We start from the raw sequence: 15,720 nt of genomic DNA, 5'->3' as shown, positions 1-15,720 counted from the left end.
TCTTTCAACCCTAAACTTTTTTTTTCCCCATGCTGCCCATGATTTCCCAACTGTTCTGAGAAGCTGAGGCATTTAGGTCCTATGTGCTGGGTCCTAGCAGACCCCTGTATAAGTCCTAGTTTCCCACCTCTTTTTGTATCCATGCTCTTTACCATGTGGTCCTGCAGCCTCACATACCAAGGAGTGAGGACTATTCCCCACCATTGATTCTAGCCTGGCCTTGTAACTGGCTCTGGCCAGGAGAAGAGGTGGAAGTGACAAGGTACTCTTCCCAAGCATTAGCCCAGAAGTCTTGATTCACTTCTGCTCTCTTTTTGGAATGAGAGATCACATGAAGAAGAGTCCAACTGTCCCAGCTGAGGACATCCTAGATGAGCCTACAGAAGGACAACAGCAAAATTTCAAGAAAGCTCAGCCAAGATCACCGAGGAGAGACATACACACATGAAGTATACCGAGCCCAACTTAGGTCCGCAGAGGCACCCACAGAACATGCAGAATAGTAAATGGTGGTGGTTGTAGGTCACTAAGTTTTGAGGTGCTTTGTTATACAGCAATAGCTAACCAATATACCTTGTTTGCCAATTTGGATAGCCTTTTTAAAAGTACGTTGACATAAAACTTTGTTTAACCAAAAGATTTGTATACATTTCTACCTATATAAAATTTTGCTTAGCCAAAAGATTTTGATGCTTTAAAAAAATAAATTTGATGCCAGGTGGGGTGTCCCATGCCTGTAATCCCAACACTTTGGGAGGCTGAGGCAGGAGGATGGCTTGAGGCCAGGAGTTTGAGACTAGTCTGGGCAACATAATGAGAAGCCATCTCTTCAAAGAAACTTTTGTAAAGTAGCCAGGAACAGTGCCACATGCTGCTTGGGAGTCCCAGCTACTCTGGAGGCTGAGGTGGAAGGATCACTTGAGCCTGAGATGTCAAGGCTGCAGTGAACTATAATCGTACCACTGCACTCCAGCCTGGGTGACAGAGTAAGACCTTGTCTAAAAAAAAAAAAAAAAAAAAAAAAAAGTAAATGAAACGTGCACACACAATAGGTGCATTTGGAGCACTGACGCAAATGATGAGATTTGAAACTAATTTATTTTCTGCCACCACCCAAAAAGGTTTAATGCATTTATAATGATACATAAAATAGAGCAAAATAAATTAAAATGACGTGAGAAAAGGGACTAAGAATCAGGCCAGCAAGAAGACCCAGAAACAAGGATCGACTGCCCAGATGAACACTCTGGCAGTTTGCTGCTTTGTGTCCAGGTTCTGTCTACTCTTCAACTGGTAATAGAACCGATTTTTTTCTTGGAGCCCAATCACAGGAGTGATTTGTACAATGAGGGAAGAGAATCTCTCTTTCCACTAGGCTTGGAGCAGGAGGGATTCAGCCTGTAACTCCTTAGAAACATCACATAGAGAGAAAAATGCTTAGCAAGGAAGACTTGGAATCCCGTGCCCACCTTTGGCCTTCTCTGTTACATGTTACAAGAGCCAACAAATTCCCTGTTTGATGTAAGCCAGCTTTGACTGAGGTTTTCAGTTGAATATAAAAGTTCTAACCGCTACGAAACATGCGTTTGAATCTGGCTTTCTTACAGCCAACGGAAAAAAGAAACTTGATGGGTTATTTTACTCATTGTGTCCACAAGAAGAATCTAACTGCACAGGAGAATCACATCTTTCCCTGAACCGAAAGAAATCTCTCCAGAAGGTCACCATACAGATTTTATATGATGTAATACAACATCACTTAATATCTTCCTAGCAGCCACACTACATTTGAAATGCTTTTTTTTAGAGCATAACTTCAATACAGGAGGATGGCACCAAAGTAAAGCATAAATCAGGAAAACACTACTCTGGGCATGTATGGGGAGGGAGACGTGGCGCGTGTACCCCACATTCAGATGACCTGGTTGGGTTGGGAGTGGAGACGACTTTACCTCCCAAAGTCTCCATCGATTCTCTCAGCCAAGCTTTTATTCGTAAATGGGGGGCAATACGTTTGAGAATATCATACCCTCTCAGCACACTACTTAGCATACACTTAGTGCTCAATATATGGTTATCACTTATGACTATCAATGCTAAGCCCCTGAAATAAGGCTTACCTATGTTGTCAATATTTAAGAAGCCACAGGCCTTAACAATCTAGTTGCTGAAGAGCCTTCGGTGTCACCTGTGAATGGCAGCTACATTCTCAAGCACAGAGAGAAAGAGTGAACTTCATTTATGCTAAGTGCACAGCTTAGCAGATGAAGCCTATGGCAAATGTTCAAAGCATCTACAATCTTGCAGACAGCCCTCCAACACCCACTTCTTGTTAGCAAGCAACCTCATGCTGTATCAGGCGCTCTCTCAGATGGGACCCAATGCTCTAGATATGTCTCCCATGCCCACCTATCAAAAATGACCCAATGATCCAAGTCTCATTCTCTTATGCTGTGCTATCTGACAAACTAATCTGAACTAAGATATAAGCTGATGACAATCCTCATACTCTTTGAGATATTGGAGAGATCCTTGAATCAAATGTCATTTTACAAGGGAGAATCTAAAGATGTCACCTTATCGAGGTGACAGCTAGTTAGAGATGTCATATTTAAGATAACTTAATGAGCCACCTCTCCTAGAGACTACATTTTGACAAAGACCTTTCTTCCTTGGCCAAAATGATGAGCCAGTGGAAATTTCAAATGCTTTAACAGACCAGTATGCCCATTTTGAGGTTTGTGAGACTTTTCAAAACTACTGCAATCAAAACACCAAGCTTTTGGTCCATGCTTATGGGGCACCTAAGACAAATGATTCCACAGTGTTCATATGTTTCAATGAACATGAAGTAAAGGACTAAGTGCTGGAAAATAATCTTCCCAAAATACTTTGCAGATCATCTTGTCTCATGATCTTCCCGGAATGAGTCATCTCAAAATGCAGCTCCAATCTGCAAATTTAGAGACCTAAAATCATCTGTGTTCTGATTACTCCAAAATGTCTTTATTCTTTCACTATATTCTAAATGTTCCAGACTGATGCCACATTTACTAGAGGTCACCAAGTTGCAAGATAGATACGAAGCAGATAAGTTTCTATAATGTGCTTTGTTTCATAACTCGTTTTCTCTTCTGATGCCGAAAAGCCTCTGCTTTACAAAAGAAACGCTCTCTGGCCAATTATAGTTTGGTATGTAAAAATTCATGTATTAATAGTAATCCTCAGATGCTTTCTTAACACTCCTCATGGTAGATGTGATAAATTCTAAACAAAGGCAGGGTCTCTGAGTCACTGTTACTCTCCTTCCAGTAGCTCTTCAACTTTAATGAAGATCAAAATCATACGGGGTATTTCTTTACCAGTTTCTGACTCTGTAGGTCTGGTGGGGCGAGGAATCTGCATTTTTAGCAAGTGCTTCAGGTGACTGTCATGCAGGTCTCCAGCATGCAGTGCCTTCCATGGCACTGAGCAGTCCTGGCTTTTCATGATGCTAATTTTAAGGTGATCATTTTGCTAATTTCAAGGGGCTTTTTTCTTTTCAAACATAATGTTGGCCCCGTTTATAAAATCTAAACATATATAACCATATATACATACTTCTGTGTCACTTATACAACCTCCCAGCACCACAACTAGCAAAGCCTTGGACCCAGAAAGGGGATGTGTTAGTCTGAATCATGTGAAATTGCCAATATTCAACCCTTTTTCGCTTATGAAAGCACAGGGTTCCTATGCTTAAATCCGTAATCTGCATGAGGATGGGGAAACAGACTGATGGACCCGTCTTATCCTGACCACTAATTACACATGAAGCCCTATCACCTCAGGGGCCCCTAACATCACAGCGTTGGTTCTCTGATTTAGTCTTTGCAATAATTCTGCAAGGAGGCTGGGCGTAGCAGCTCACACCTGTAACCCCAGCACTTTGGGAGGCTCAGGTGGGAGGATCACTTGGACCCAGGAGTTTTGAGACCAGCCAGGGCAACAAAGCAACACCTCTGTCTCTTAAAAAAAAAAAAAAAAAATTGGCCAGGTACAGTGGCTCACGCCTGTAATCCCAGCACTTTGGGAGGCCAAGGCGGGCAGATCACAAGGTCAGGAGATCGAGACCATCCTGGCTAACACAGTGAAACCCCATCTCTATTAAAAATACAAAAAATTAGCCGGGCGTGGTGGCGGCGCCTGTAGTCCCAGCTACTCGGGAGGCTGAGGCAGGAGAATGGTGTGAACCCAGGAGGCAGAGCTTGCAGTGAGCCAAGATCACGCCACTGCACTCCAGCCTGGGCAACAGAGCGAGACTCCGTCTCAAAAAATAAAAATAAAAAAATTAATTAGCCAGGCATAGTGATGCACCTATGCTCCCAACTACCCAGGACGCTGAGGTGGGAGGATAGCTCTAGCCCAGGAGGTCATGGCTGCAGTGAGCTATGATCATGCCAGTTGCACTCCAGCCTGGGTGACAAGAGTAAGACCCTGTCTAAAAATCATCATCATCATCATCATCATCCTGCAGGGTGTTTTAAAATGAAATAACACCCCCAAGGCCTCATGGCTACTCAGAGGCAGAAGGAGAACTCAATGCCAGGAAGACCTCATCCAACCTGTATCAGGCTGGATACTACCTGTATCAGGAAGGCTACTACAGCCCTTCTTTCCACAGCTCAGGGACCCCCATGGCTGATGTCACAGCCTCAGACCCCCACTGTGTCCCGTCCCTCTCTGACAAAGCATGCTGCACTCCAAACATACCAAGGTTCTCAACCAGCTGTCTCACAGGGGCCCCTGCCTACTGAGCAAGGTTAGAAAGAAGAGCAGAGGTTCTTTACAAAGCCACACGTATGGGATGAAAATGATGACTGACAGAGAGACGGGCGAGAACCTCCCTCACACACACACACAAGGAACACAATGCCAATGGGAGCCAATGACCTGAACTCACTGTGGAAATTTTACACCACATTTGGTGTTCAAGACTTCAGAAGTTGAGGAAGTAGAAAACACAGTTTATGAGGTTGTTGTCAAAGTAGCCTCTTTTTATTAAGTTTTATCACTTGAGAGTACGCTACACTGAATGAAAAAGGAACGAGAACATGCCTGCTGTAATGAAGATGAGCCTGATGTTATCAGGATGCAGTCTGAGCTCTGTGTAGGTATAATTCATTTCATTCTATATCAGAAATAAAAGGCAGCAGAGATAATATATATTATTCCCTGTCATGGAATCTTCTTTCTGGTGATACCATGGTTCCTTTAATATACCAGTGACTAAATCAAATCCCCCTAGAGTACAGTCATGATTAATCTACTACATAGTAAATTTCATTTTTTAGTGATCAGTATTATCTCAAAATGCTACTTTATAGCAATAACTGATTTATACATTTTTATTATACACAATAAAACTACACTCTTACTTTTATATATTTAATTAACAAAAGGTAACACTTTTTCCTTTAAATTTAGCAACTAGGTCTCTATACACCCATAAATTACTAATGGCACCAGGCACTAAACACACAGCCTGGTTCTATTGTTAAGGTTATTGGAGATACCTAAGTCAAACTTGATAGGAAGCAGGAACAAAAAAAAAAAAAGCCTTAAGTATAAGTTATTTGATTTTTTTCTTCTCCAAGGGAGCTTCTTTAAATTGTTTCTTAATTCATTCAACAAATACTTACTGAGTGACTACTACATGCTAAAATTGTTAAGTAATTTGGTTTTACACATTATGAGTATTTTAAAAGGAATGCTTTAAACCACCTTATAATTGTATATTTAGATGGAACATCACACTGAGTCCACTTTAAGCCCATTTTAAGCATGTGCTTATTACATGATGTAAAGTACCTCAAGCTACTCAAACTGAAAAGAGAGAACAAATAGCAGCCATCAAAAACAGGCTGGGCCATTCACAGTGGCTCACATCTGTAAATCTAGCACTTTGGGAGGCTGACCTGGGAAGGCTGCTTGAGCCCAGGAGTTTAAGACCAGCCTGGACAATGTACCAAGACCCTGTCTCTATCATTTTTTTTCTTTAATTAGCTATGCATGGTGGCTTGTGCCTATGGTCCCAGCTACTCAGGAGGCTGAGGTGGGAGGACTGCTTGAGCCCAGGAAGTCGAAGCTGCATTGAGCCATAATCAGTGATCCTGCCACTGCACTCCAGCCTGGATGACAGAGCAAGACTCCTTGAGAAAAAAATAAAACAAAAAAAAACACAGACTATACAAAGGGTGTGGTCCAATTCCTTCTCACCCTCTGTCAAAGCCTACCTGTTACCTGTGAGCCCATTTTGATTCCATAGCTGGAAGCCAGGGAGAAGTAACAGGACCTCAGACTCCCAGAGCAACCCACACTCATATAAACTCTTCTCATTGTATGCAATAAATCTGCTTTCTGCATATTGAATAGAAAGAGAGATTAAAATGAATATTCACCCATCTGAAAAACTGATGCTTTATAAGCTTTTATGCTTTGCAGCCCATAAAAAGTAAATGCTTTGCGTCTGCTTTGGCTGGTGCATGTTGAAATAAATCATTCTGTTAAACAGTGGCCTTTTCTTCAGAGGGAGATGCTAAAACCTTATCAGTCTTGACAAGTCTCTGACTCCTCTCCTCTCATTCATCTCTCCTGCATGTCCTGCGATCCTTGCTCTTTTAGCTTGCAAGGTCATTTCCAACCCCTGCTAGCCCCAATTTCAAAAGGAAGCCACACTGTGTTCTTCATCAGATTCTCCACCCTGCCCTGACTTCTAACCCAAAGCCAAACACTTGTGTTTCATATAATGGTTTTGATGACTCATTAGTCTTCTGAGTTTTAAGCAGGAAAAATGGCTGAATCAGATTTCCAGGCAGATTTTCATGACTTCTTGAATTACATACCTAAACCCTCAAGGCTGTAGAAGTCACTCCTTGCAGATGTAAGAAAAGTACAGACAAGCCAAATCCTAAAGATGTTACACACCTACCCAGAGCCATCCACGCCACTGCTTTTTCTGGTCTACTACAAGAAGGCCCCAAAGGTTAACATGAACGCTTACTTAGTTGGCAAATATATACTACTTCTTACAGTTTCACCACTACATGCAGATTAGCAGCAACATATGACACAGCAGAGAAAAAAATGAGTAAGACTGTAGCAGGTGAATCTAAAGTTGTCTCTGGATCAGTGCTGAATTTCAACAAACTACACTACAAGTAGCAGGGGAACTGCAACTTCCACTCAAGAATTCAATTTTACAGTAAAGAGTTAGAGATACACAAGTAAGCGGATGAAAGTCCGCTCTCGTGCCTGTCTTTAGCTGTCCAGGAAGCCATCTGTGGATGGGGCTGGGCCTTGCTGGGCTCAGGCAGGTGGGTTTAGGGACGCAGCTACACCAAGTGATGAGCTGCGGATCGCAGCAGGAGCAAGCAGCAGCAGGGAAGCACTTTCCAGCTGTCTCTCAGAGAGGCCGGCTGCAAAGCGTTCAGGATCAATCTGTCAAAAGACATCATGATTATTTTTATTTACCTGGAGTGTTAAATGACAGAGAGGCAATGGTTGTCTTTGGGGGTTCAGAAAAAAATTAGGCTCAATTTTAGGATACACATTGTCAGTACTTTAAATAAATGTCCAAGAAAAATCTTTATTTTCTTTTTTTTTTCTTTTTTTTTTTTTTTTTTTTTTGAGACGGAGTCTTGCTCTGTCACCCAGGCTGGAGTGCAGTGGTACAATCTCTGCCCGCTGCAAGCTCCACCTCCTGGGTTCACACCATTCTCCCGCCTCAGCCTCCCGAGTAACTGGACTACAGGCGCCCACCACCGCGCCCGGCTAATTTTGTTTTTGTATTTTTAGTAGAGACGGGGTTTCACCATGTTAGTCAGGATGGTCTTGGTCTCCTGACCTCATGATCCACCAGCCTGGGCCTCCCAAAGTGCTGGGATTACAGGCCTGAGCCACTGCGCCCGGCCAAAAAACCTTTATTTTCTATTTGGAAGTTGAGTTTATTACCAAAGGCAAAGTTTCACATTTCCACATTACAATTCCAAATCTTACATCTACTAACTTCCTGTTCTCTCCTGAGAAAGTCCCTGTTTCTTTCCATTTTAGTAGATTTTGAAACTTTTAATAAATGAATAACTTTTCAAAGTGTGGTAACTATATCTTCATCTTTGCCCATTACCATCCACAAAGAGGCCATACAAATGTAAGTGCTCAATAAATATTTACCTGAATTAAATATTTCAAAAAGAATTATTAATAAGCACTATTAAATATTCTAATAAGCACACTGGGCTGCATGCTTATCATAACAAGTCAACAAACATCTCCTATATTAAGTATCAACACAGGGAAATTTCCAATGGCTAACCATTACAACAAAATTTAATTGTTACATTATGGTAAGTAAAAATATAGGAAACTTTTTTATTCATTTGAGTTTTACAACTGGCTGGATTTAGTCTCTTCCCCAGTGTCTGGCCGGAGACAACACAATCGCATCACCATGTTGGTTATACTGGCTGTATTAATCAAGAGGCTAAGCAGCGAATGAATGGATGTGATATTTTTACCCCCAGTTCTCTTTCAGCTCTCGTCAAGGGAGGTTGATAGGGCAGGCAGAAGATCTCAGTTCTTTTAGAACAAGGGTTCTCCAACTTCAGGTTGCATCAGAATCCCATGGGGGGCTTGTTCTAACACAGATTGATGGGCCTCATCTCCAGGGTTGCAGATTCAGGATCAGAGGGTTGCAAGTCTAACAACTTTCAATGTAATGCTGATGCGGATGGCTCAATGACAGCACTTTAAGAACTCCTCTTTCAGGGCGCAGTGGCTCACACCTGTAATCCCAGCACTTTGGGAGGCGGAGGCGGGCGGATCATCTGAAGTCAGGAGTTCAAGACCATCCTGGCCAACATGATGAAACCCCGTCTCTACTAAAAATACAAAAATTAGCCAGATGTGGCGGCAAGCGCCTGTAATCCCAGCTACTTGGGAGGGTGAGGCAGGAGAATCAATTGCTTGACCCAGTGAGGCAGAGGTTGCAGTGAGCCGAGATCACACCATTGCACTCTATCCTGGGGGACAAGAGCGAAAGTTTGTCTCAAAAAAAAAAAAAAAAAAAAAACTCCTCTTTCAGGACAACGTTTCTTCAAGTGTGGCCTTTTCTTACAAACCCTGACCACCCAGGGATGCTGGGGGACCTCCGTCGTGGACATCAGAATCACCACAGCTGGGCCCCAGGAAACAGCCTTTGAAAGGAGGACTCCAGATGCTCCTCGTGGACGGCAGGCTTTGAGAAGCACAGATTTAAACCTAGCTTACCATCAACACTGGTGCAGTTTCCCGGCCCTCCCCAGAGCCACCTAGCGTCACTGAGGCAGGATGTTACTGTGATCTACCTGCACAACTGCCACTCCTCATGGCCCTCCTTCAACTTTCCATGTGTTTCTCCTTTATAGCTAAGAGGGCACACGGGGAGTGACCCTCCCTTGCTAGGATCTCTGGAGCCTGTCACATCCCACACCTCAGTACACAACACTTCTCTTCTCATCCTGTTTTTGTCTTTTTCTCTCACGTACTCCCAGCCCCTTAATTACACCCTGGCCTTGCCAGCCGCCTCACCAATGATGGGGGCACTACAGACTAGGAAGCTTGGTGACTAAATCTTTCCTCCTCCCCACCCAAGGCAGCTCAACTTATTTTTCTCTGCTGGGTTTTTCAGAGCTACAGTGTAAACTCAGGCTTTCTGATGACTAAACTGAAAACCACCGCAGTATTTTAGGAAGCAAAAAAGCAACATCCTCTTATAATGCAAGATTTACATTATTTTGTACCTCTTTAGAATGTTTAATTTGTGAGTTAGAAAGACATTAATAATTAAACCTTCCCTCACTTATAAAATAAGCCTATTAACATGCATGTTATATTCATAAAGATAGTAAGCACACTAAAAAGTGAGACTGTAGGAAAGTTGGTTTTCAAAGAGAAGAATCTCAGAATTAAAGTAAAATGCATGGTGGACATAACCCCTAAGAAAAATGTTTCACTGTTGAAAAGCATAAAACTCATTAAAATGCCTTATTCCCTAAATGAAAACTAAGCCTTGGGATATTCAGATAATACATGCTCATTCTAGAAAACTTAATGAAATCTAAAACAAAAATTGAAAGAAAACAATAATCTAACACATAGTTCCTCTACTATATACAGCCTCACAATTCCTAGAATATATTACAATCCTTAGAGAATTATGAAAAATGTAAATAAAGCTATTGACTTTTCTAGAATTGTTACAGAATTACTTAAATTCTGAAACCAACTTTTACCAAATCTAAAGGCTAGGCTATGCTTCATTTATAAAGAATTTATATAATCTGAAGACATAATTCAAATTGCTTGCTCATTAAAGAAAATTCATTTTGCATTACCCAAATTATATACACACTTATCACTATATGTCAATAGATTATTTTCTTAAAATCTTTAAAAATAACCCTTTGAAAACATGAGAGACTAAAACCTATAATTTTCTAGATCGGAACAATTTATTATGCTCAAGCAATTCTTCTTTACATATACAGAACACTAAGAATCTTATAGTAATTTCTTAGCATATTTCTTTCATGCTCACTGATTTAAATTTGAAGTATTTTCTTCATTATCAATTTTTAATCTAGCGAAAGCACCTTGAAAATGTAAACTGCTATGATTATAGTTATCTGAAAAAGAAAAAAACTTAACTGCTAAACAAATATATTACCACTCTTTGCAAAGGGTACTTTAAAATTCTGTATTTTGAAAAAAATTCAGATTTACAGAAGACTTGCAAAAACAATACAAAGCGTACAAGTACTCCCTTCACCCAGCTTCCCCCTGATGTTAACATCTTACATATACAGAGCAGAATTACCAAAGCTAAGAAATTAACATTGGTACCACACTACTAACTAAATTACAGGCTTTATTCAGATTTCAGCAGTTTTCCTACAAACATCCTTAAAATATTATTTTAAAAAATTAATTTATCCACCGGAGTCCCAAATTCACAAGGTTATGTTAACGTTTAATATAGTTCAAATACTACTGTAGCTGAAACAAAGAGCTAAGTCTGTATTTCTATTTCTGCAAACCAAAGCTTGCTTAGCAGAACTTAACACATCAAAACCATTATAAGGTAGAACTAAATACTTCATTGTATTATATAATATATGTTGCAACTTGGCTTTTAAGAAATTGGGTCAAAGAGGAATAACTTGCCAACTCGTTGGCTTCTCACAATGCAAAAGAGAATTTCCAACAAAAGTAAAATGATTTAACTTTCTTTCTCATATCTTACTTATATACCGTCTTACCAGTTATTTTTAGTGAACACTAAAGGCCTAGAAGATATAAAGTGAACCTCCATTATTTTGCCTAACAAATTAGAAACTATAACGATAAAAAACAATTTTTTAGCCCTGGCATGGTGGCTCACGCCTGTAATCCCAGCACTTTGGGAGGCCAAGGCGGGTGGATCACAAGGTCAAGAGATTGAAACCATCCTGGCCAACATGGTGAAAACCCAGCTCTACTAAAAATACAAAAACTAGCTGGCGGTGGTGGTTGTGCGCGCCTGTAGTCCCAGCTACTCAGGAGGCTGAGGCAGGAGAATCGCTTGAACCCAGGAGGCGGAGGTTGCAGTGGGCCGAGATCATGCCACTGTACTCCAGCCTGGCTACAGAGCAAGACTCCATCTCAAAAAAAAAACCAAAACAAAAAACAAAAAAAACACATAATTTTGTAATGAAATACATAATTATAGTAAGCAACGTCATCACAGACCAAGATCCTAATACTTTTCCAGTAAGTTTAGTATTCTATTTCTGATGTCTGGTATCCAAATCACATGTACTCCACCTCCAGAAGTGGTTAATTAACAGTCTTAACAATTCCAAACTCATTCCAAAAGAGGACAGGAGAGCACTGCAGAAGGCAAACGGCAGAGTGCCTTGTGTAGATGATATCTGAGTTATACAAAAACCCTTGACTGATTATGTATTTATAAACGCTCACGATTAGTCCATTGGTCTAAAAAGAACCCAGTGTGGAAAAGGCAAGCCAAGTCTAACTTTTAACAATCACTTCTCTCCCTCCATTTTATTATATATTGGTCCATTCACACACAATTTGAACATGTGCAAATGATCAGGATTCCCATTAGTGATTTATTCAACAAACAGTAATGCCTGTGACATCTAAGAATCTATGAGAAATGTCTTATGAGAAAGCCAGAAGAAAATGAAAATTGGCTTTGCCCTCAAGGAGCTTACAATCTAGCTCTTCTATCTCTAAACTTTGTTCCCATGTCAAGTGAAAAGCAGCCAATTACTACAATTTCTGGAAGAAACATAAAAAAGAAATGTGTCAATGCCACTCCTAGCATTCAGAATTAACTTTCTCAACATACAAAAACAAAAAACAAAACCCTGAGTCACACCTGTACTACCTAAATGCAATATGGAGAGAAAAAAAAAATAATGAAGTGAATGAAACATAGCTGATCCTTGCACATATAAAATTTGCCAACTTCACTTTTCACTTTTTTTTTTTTTTTTTTTTGAGATGGATTCTCACTCTGTCACCCAGGCTGGGGTGCAGGGGTGCCATCATAGCTCACTGCAACCTCGAACTTCTGGACTCAAGCGATTCTCCTGCCTCTGCCTCTAGAGCAGCTGGGACCACAGGCACACGCCAACACACCCAGCTAATCCAATTTCACATTTTTTAAAGTTCAACGTTTCTGAGGCATGGCTTGGATGCTGCCCTTTACCCACTAACATGCCAGGATAACTCTGGCTTTCTAGATAAGAAAACACATTTCACTTTATGGTACGATAACTCAAACAAATAGATATATTTCTTCCAAAGGAAAAATCAGGCTAAATTTTAGTAGAAGTCTATTTTGGCTTGACTGATCATTTACATCAGCCTTAACAAGGACATGGGTCAGTACAACTGAGGCTGAAATCCTTTTTGGTGATGAGGAAACCATGGTTTAAATAAGCAATATAAATATTTGTTTCCACCCCCTTGCACGCAATTTAAAAATCCATCCAAATGGTATTTGACACAGCTTAACTTTAAACAAATCCCAAACAAGGAGTTATGGATCTTAATAAAGAGAAAACCATCACTAGGGCTCTCATACTTGGCTTCTAATATTAATGAGTTACCAGGCTCTCAAACTGGCGAGTGCTACTCTATTATTCACTAATAAGAACGCAGACCAAATTCTGCATCCGTTTTATAATCAGACAGTGCATCATTGTGTTCAATCCTCTGGAGCACGTGCAATTACCAGGCAGTTAGGGAAACACAAAACTTGGAGAAAGGATATTTCTGTATTGAAGGTGATGGTTTGGGTTTCAAAACCTACAAGTTCCACTCCTTCTCTGAGGCCAACTGTGATCAAGGGTCCTGCAGATCAGCAACACACAAGACACAACTAATGTGCCCGTGAGTCCAGAGCTCCAGCAGCCAATGGTCCTGGACCCCAAGAAAATAAAAAGGTTTCCACGCACCAGAGGACCAAAGGTTTTTACTGCTAAAATATGTTCCTTACTGTTTATGAAAGTCCCCTTCATCGAATTCTTAAAAAGCCCAACTTACTCATTCAACTCACTTGTTCCCAAACGCTGAGACCTATTTTGCAAAAACCAAGTTTAAGACCAAGGAGCAGGTTTTTTTAATTAAAAGAAAAAGGAAGCCCACCTCCCCCACTGCATGTGGACCTTAATGAAACGAATCTAATAAACACTAGAAAGGTGTGCAAATGGGCCAGCATTTGCCGTCCATCCACCTGTGTCATCCAGGTAATAAAGGTGATCCTGGAGGTTGTAAACCCCTGTGACAGCGTGCCGGGGTCGGCCCCACACCGGACCCCCGACTCCGATCCACAGATCCTCTCCATGAGGGGCTCCCCTGGGCTTAGAACGCCCCGCGCGCGCGTGCAGGCACACACGCGCGCACACTCACACGCTTGTTCGCACACCGCCAGTGCCTCTCCTTCCCACCTGGGACCCCCGAGCAGCCGGGCTGGGTGAACAAGTTGCCGCTGGCCGCGGCGCTCCGCTAGGGGGCCGAGGGTGGGGTGGGTGAGCCCAGCGGGGCGCAGGGCCGTGGCTGCCAGGGCCTGGGGACCTGCTCGCTCCCTCCGCGGCCGCCGAGCCCTCCCGCTGGGACCGGCAAGGAACTCCCCCGGCTTCTCCGCAGACGCTGCGCGACCGCGGGGACCTACCAGGGTCGCCAACCGCGCCGGGCAGGGGGCGACAGGGAGGGCAGGACACCGGGAGATCGCGGCCGCCCAAGCGGCCGCAAGGTCCCGGCGATCGCTGCGGGCGCAGCCGAACACCGGCGGCCTGGGCCCGGCCGCTGCTCGGGGTCGGCGGAGACCGCGCAGCGCCTACGCCAGGCGGCCCGGTGGCTGCAACTGGGAACTTCAAGCAAAGTTTTCTGCTGTTCCTTTTGCAGCCGGCCAGGGACTCATAGTGGCAGCCGCCCAACCTTGAGCACTAGCCCAGGCCGCGGGAGGACGGAAGCCGAGCTGGGAGTCCCGGCTGGGGAGCTCGCCCTCGGGGTTCGTCCGCTCCGCCCGCCGGAGGACTGGGCGCCTGCCAGCCCCACGGCCCCTCGCCCAGCGTCCGGCTCACAGGCAGAAGCCGTGTCCGGCCTGCCGCGCCTCCCGCCCGGCCCCGACGCCAGCCTTAGGGCTCTACCACCAGCGAGCTGCCGGCGTCCCGGGCGTCCCGCGCCGGCCCGCGCGCCTCGGGGACGGCAGAGGCGGTCCCGCTTACCTGAGAAGGTCTCGCCCGCCGCAGTTAGCAAAAGTCCGGCCAAAGTCGCCAGGCAAGTCCCAAGTCTCCTCATGGTGGTGAGTGCGCGCCGGGCCGCTCCCCGGCGGCGGTGGGTGGGCGCACGAGGGCGGTGGGGGCCGGGAGCTTTGGTTCCGAGGCAGCGAGGAGGGAAGGGTAAACAGCAGAGCACTGAGCCAAGCCCCCAAAGTGCCAACAGTTGCAGAAGTCCGAACTCCAGCGGCTCCAGGGGCGCGGGCACAGGGTCCTGGGTCTTCCTCCCCTGTCCCTGGCCCCACTCGGCGTCTGGCGCCGCTGTCAGAGGGAGCTGAGGGCGAGCCCGCGGAGCCAAAATCTTCCCTCGGTTCCGGTGGCTGAGCTCGCCGCCTCTCGCCTTCCCCTGCCCGGGACCCGGGACCCGAGCTGCCGGCCGTGGCCGTGGCGGTGGCCGTGGCCGTGGCCGCGCGCGTCCCGCCCGCCGCCTCTCCACAGGCAGCCCAGAGCCCAGCCCCGGGCGGCGGCGCGCCGATGACCGAGCCCGCGCCGGCTGCGCGCGGGGCTCTTGCTCCCCGACTGACTGGCGGTGCCCCGCAGGCCGGCTGAAGGGAGCGCTCACGTCACGGCCGCCCGGCACCGCCGCGGCCCGCTAGAGGGCGTGAGCGCTCGCGCCCCGCCGGCCCGCGCCCGAGCGCCTCCGGGAGCTCTGCTGGGGGCGGCCCCGCGGCCACCGCCACTGCTGCCGCCGAAGCGGGCGTCAGCCGCGCAGGGAGGAGCGGCCACCGGGCTCCCCCCGCCCACCTCCTCGCCCCGGCCGCGTCTTCTATTTTGGTGGCTGGCTCTGGGGAGGGTGACTGTGGAAGGGGCTGTGCCGCCGCCAGAAGTTTGTCCCGGGTCACGAGCCGCGAGT

General features: G+C 44.8%; 1 protein-coding gene across 5 annotated transcripts in view; it reads right to left on the bottom strand.

Moving 5' to 3' along the window:
- Window positions 1-15,398, bottom strand: part of PTPRM (protein tyrosine phosphatase receptor type M) — an 834,581-nt gene extending 819,183 nt beyond the window's left edge. For 2 of the 5 annotated variants that reach the window (XM_007974623.3, XM_073006465.1), the window contains exon 1: window positions 14,817-15,398. In XM_007974623.3, coding sequence (XP_007972814.1) covers window positions 14,817-14,889 — 73 coding nt within the window. In that variant the 5' untranslated portion in view covers window positions 14,890-15,398. The remainder of the gene's footprint in view (window positions 1-14,816) is intronic. The other 3 variants (XM_073006464.1, XM_037982979.2, XM_007974629.3) reach the window with 2 other exon arrangements.
- Window positions 15,399-15,720: the final 322 nt, after the last annotated feature.

Source organism: Chlorocebus sabaeus, chromosome 18, assembly GCF_047675955.1.
Source record: "Chlorocebus sabaeus isolate Y175 chromosome 18, mChlSab1.0.hap1, whole genome shotgun sequence".
Classification (NCBI taxonomy): Eukaryota; Metazoa; Chordata; class Mammalia; order Primates; family Cercopithecidae; genus Chlorocebus; species Chlorocebus sabaeus.
Note: the sequence above shows the minus strand (reverse complement) of the source record. Positions and strands in the feature narration are given on the sequence as shown.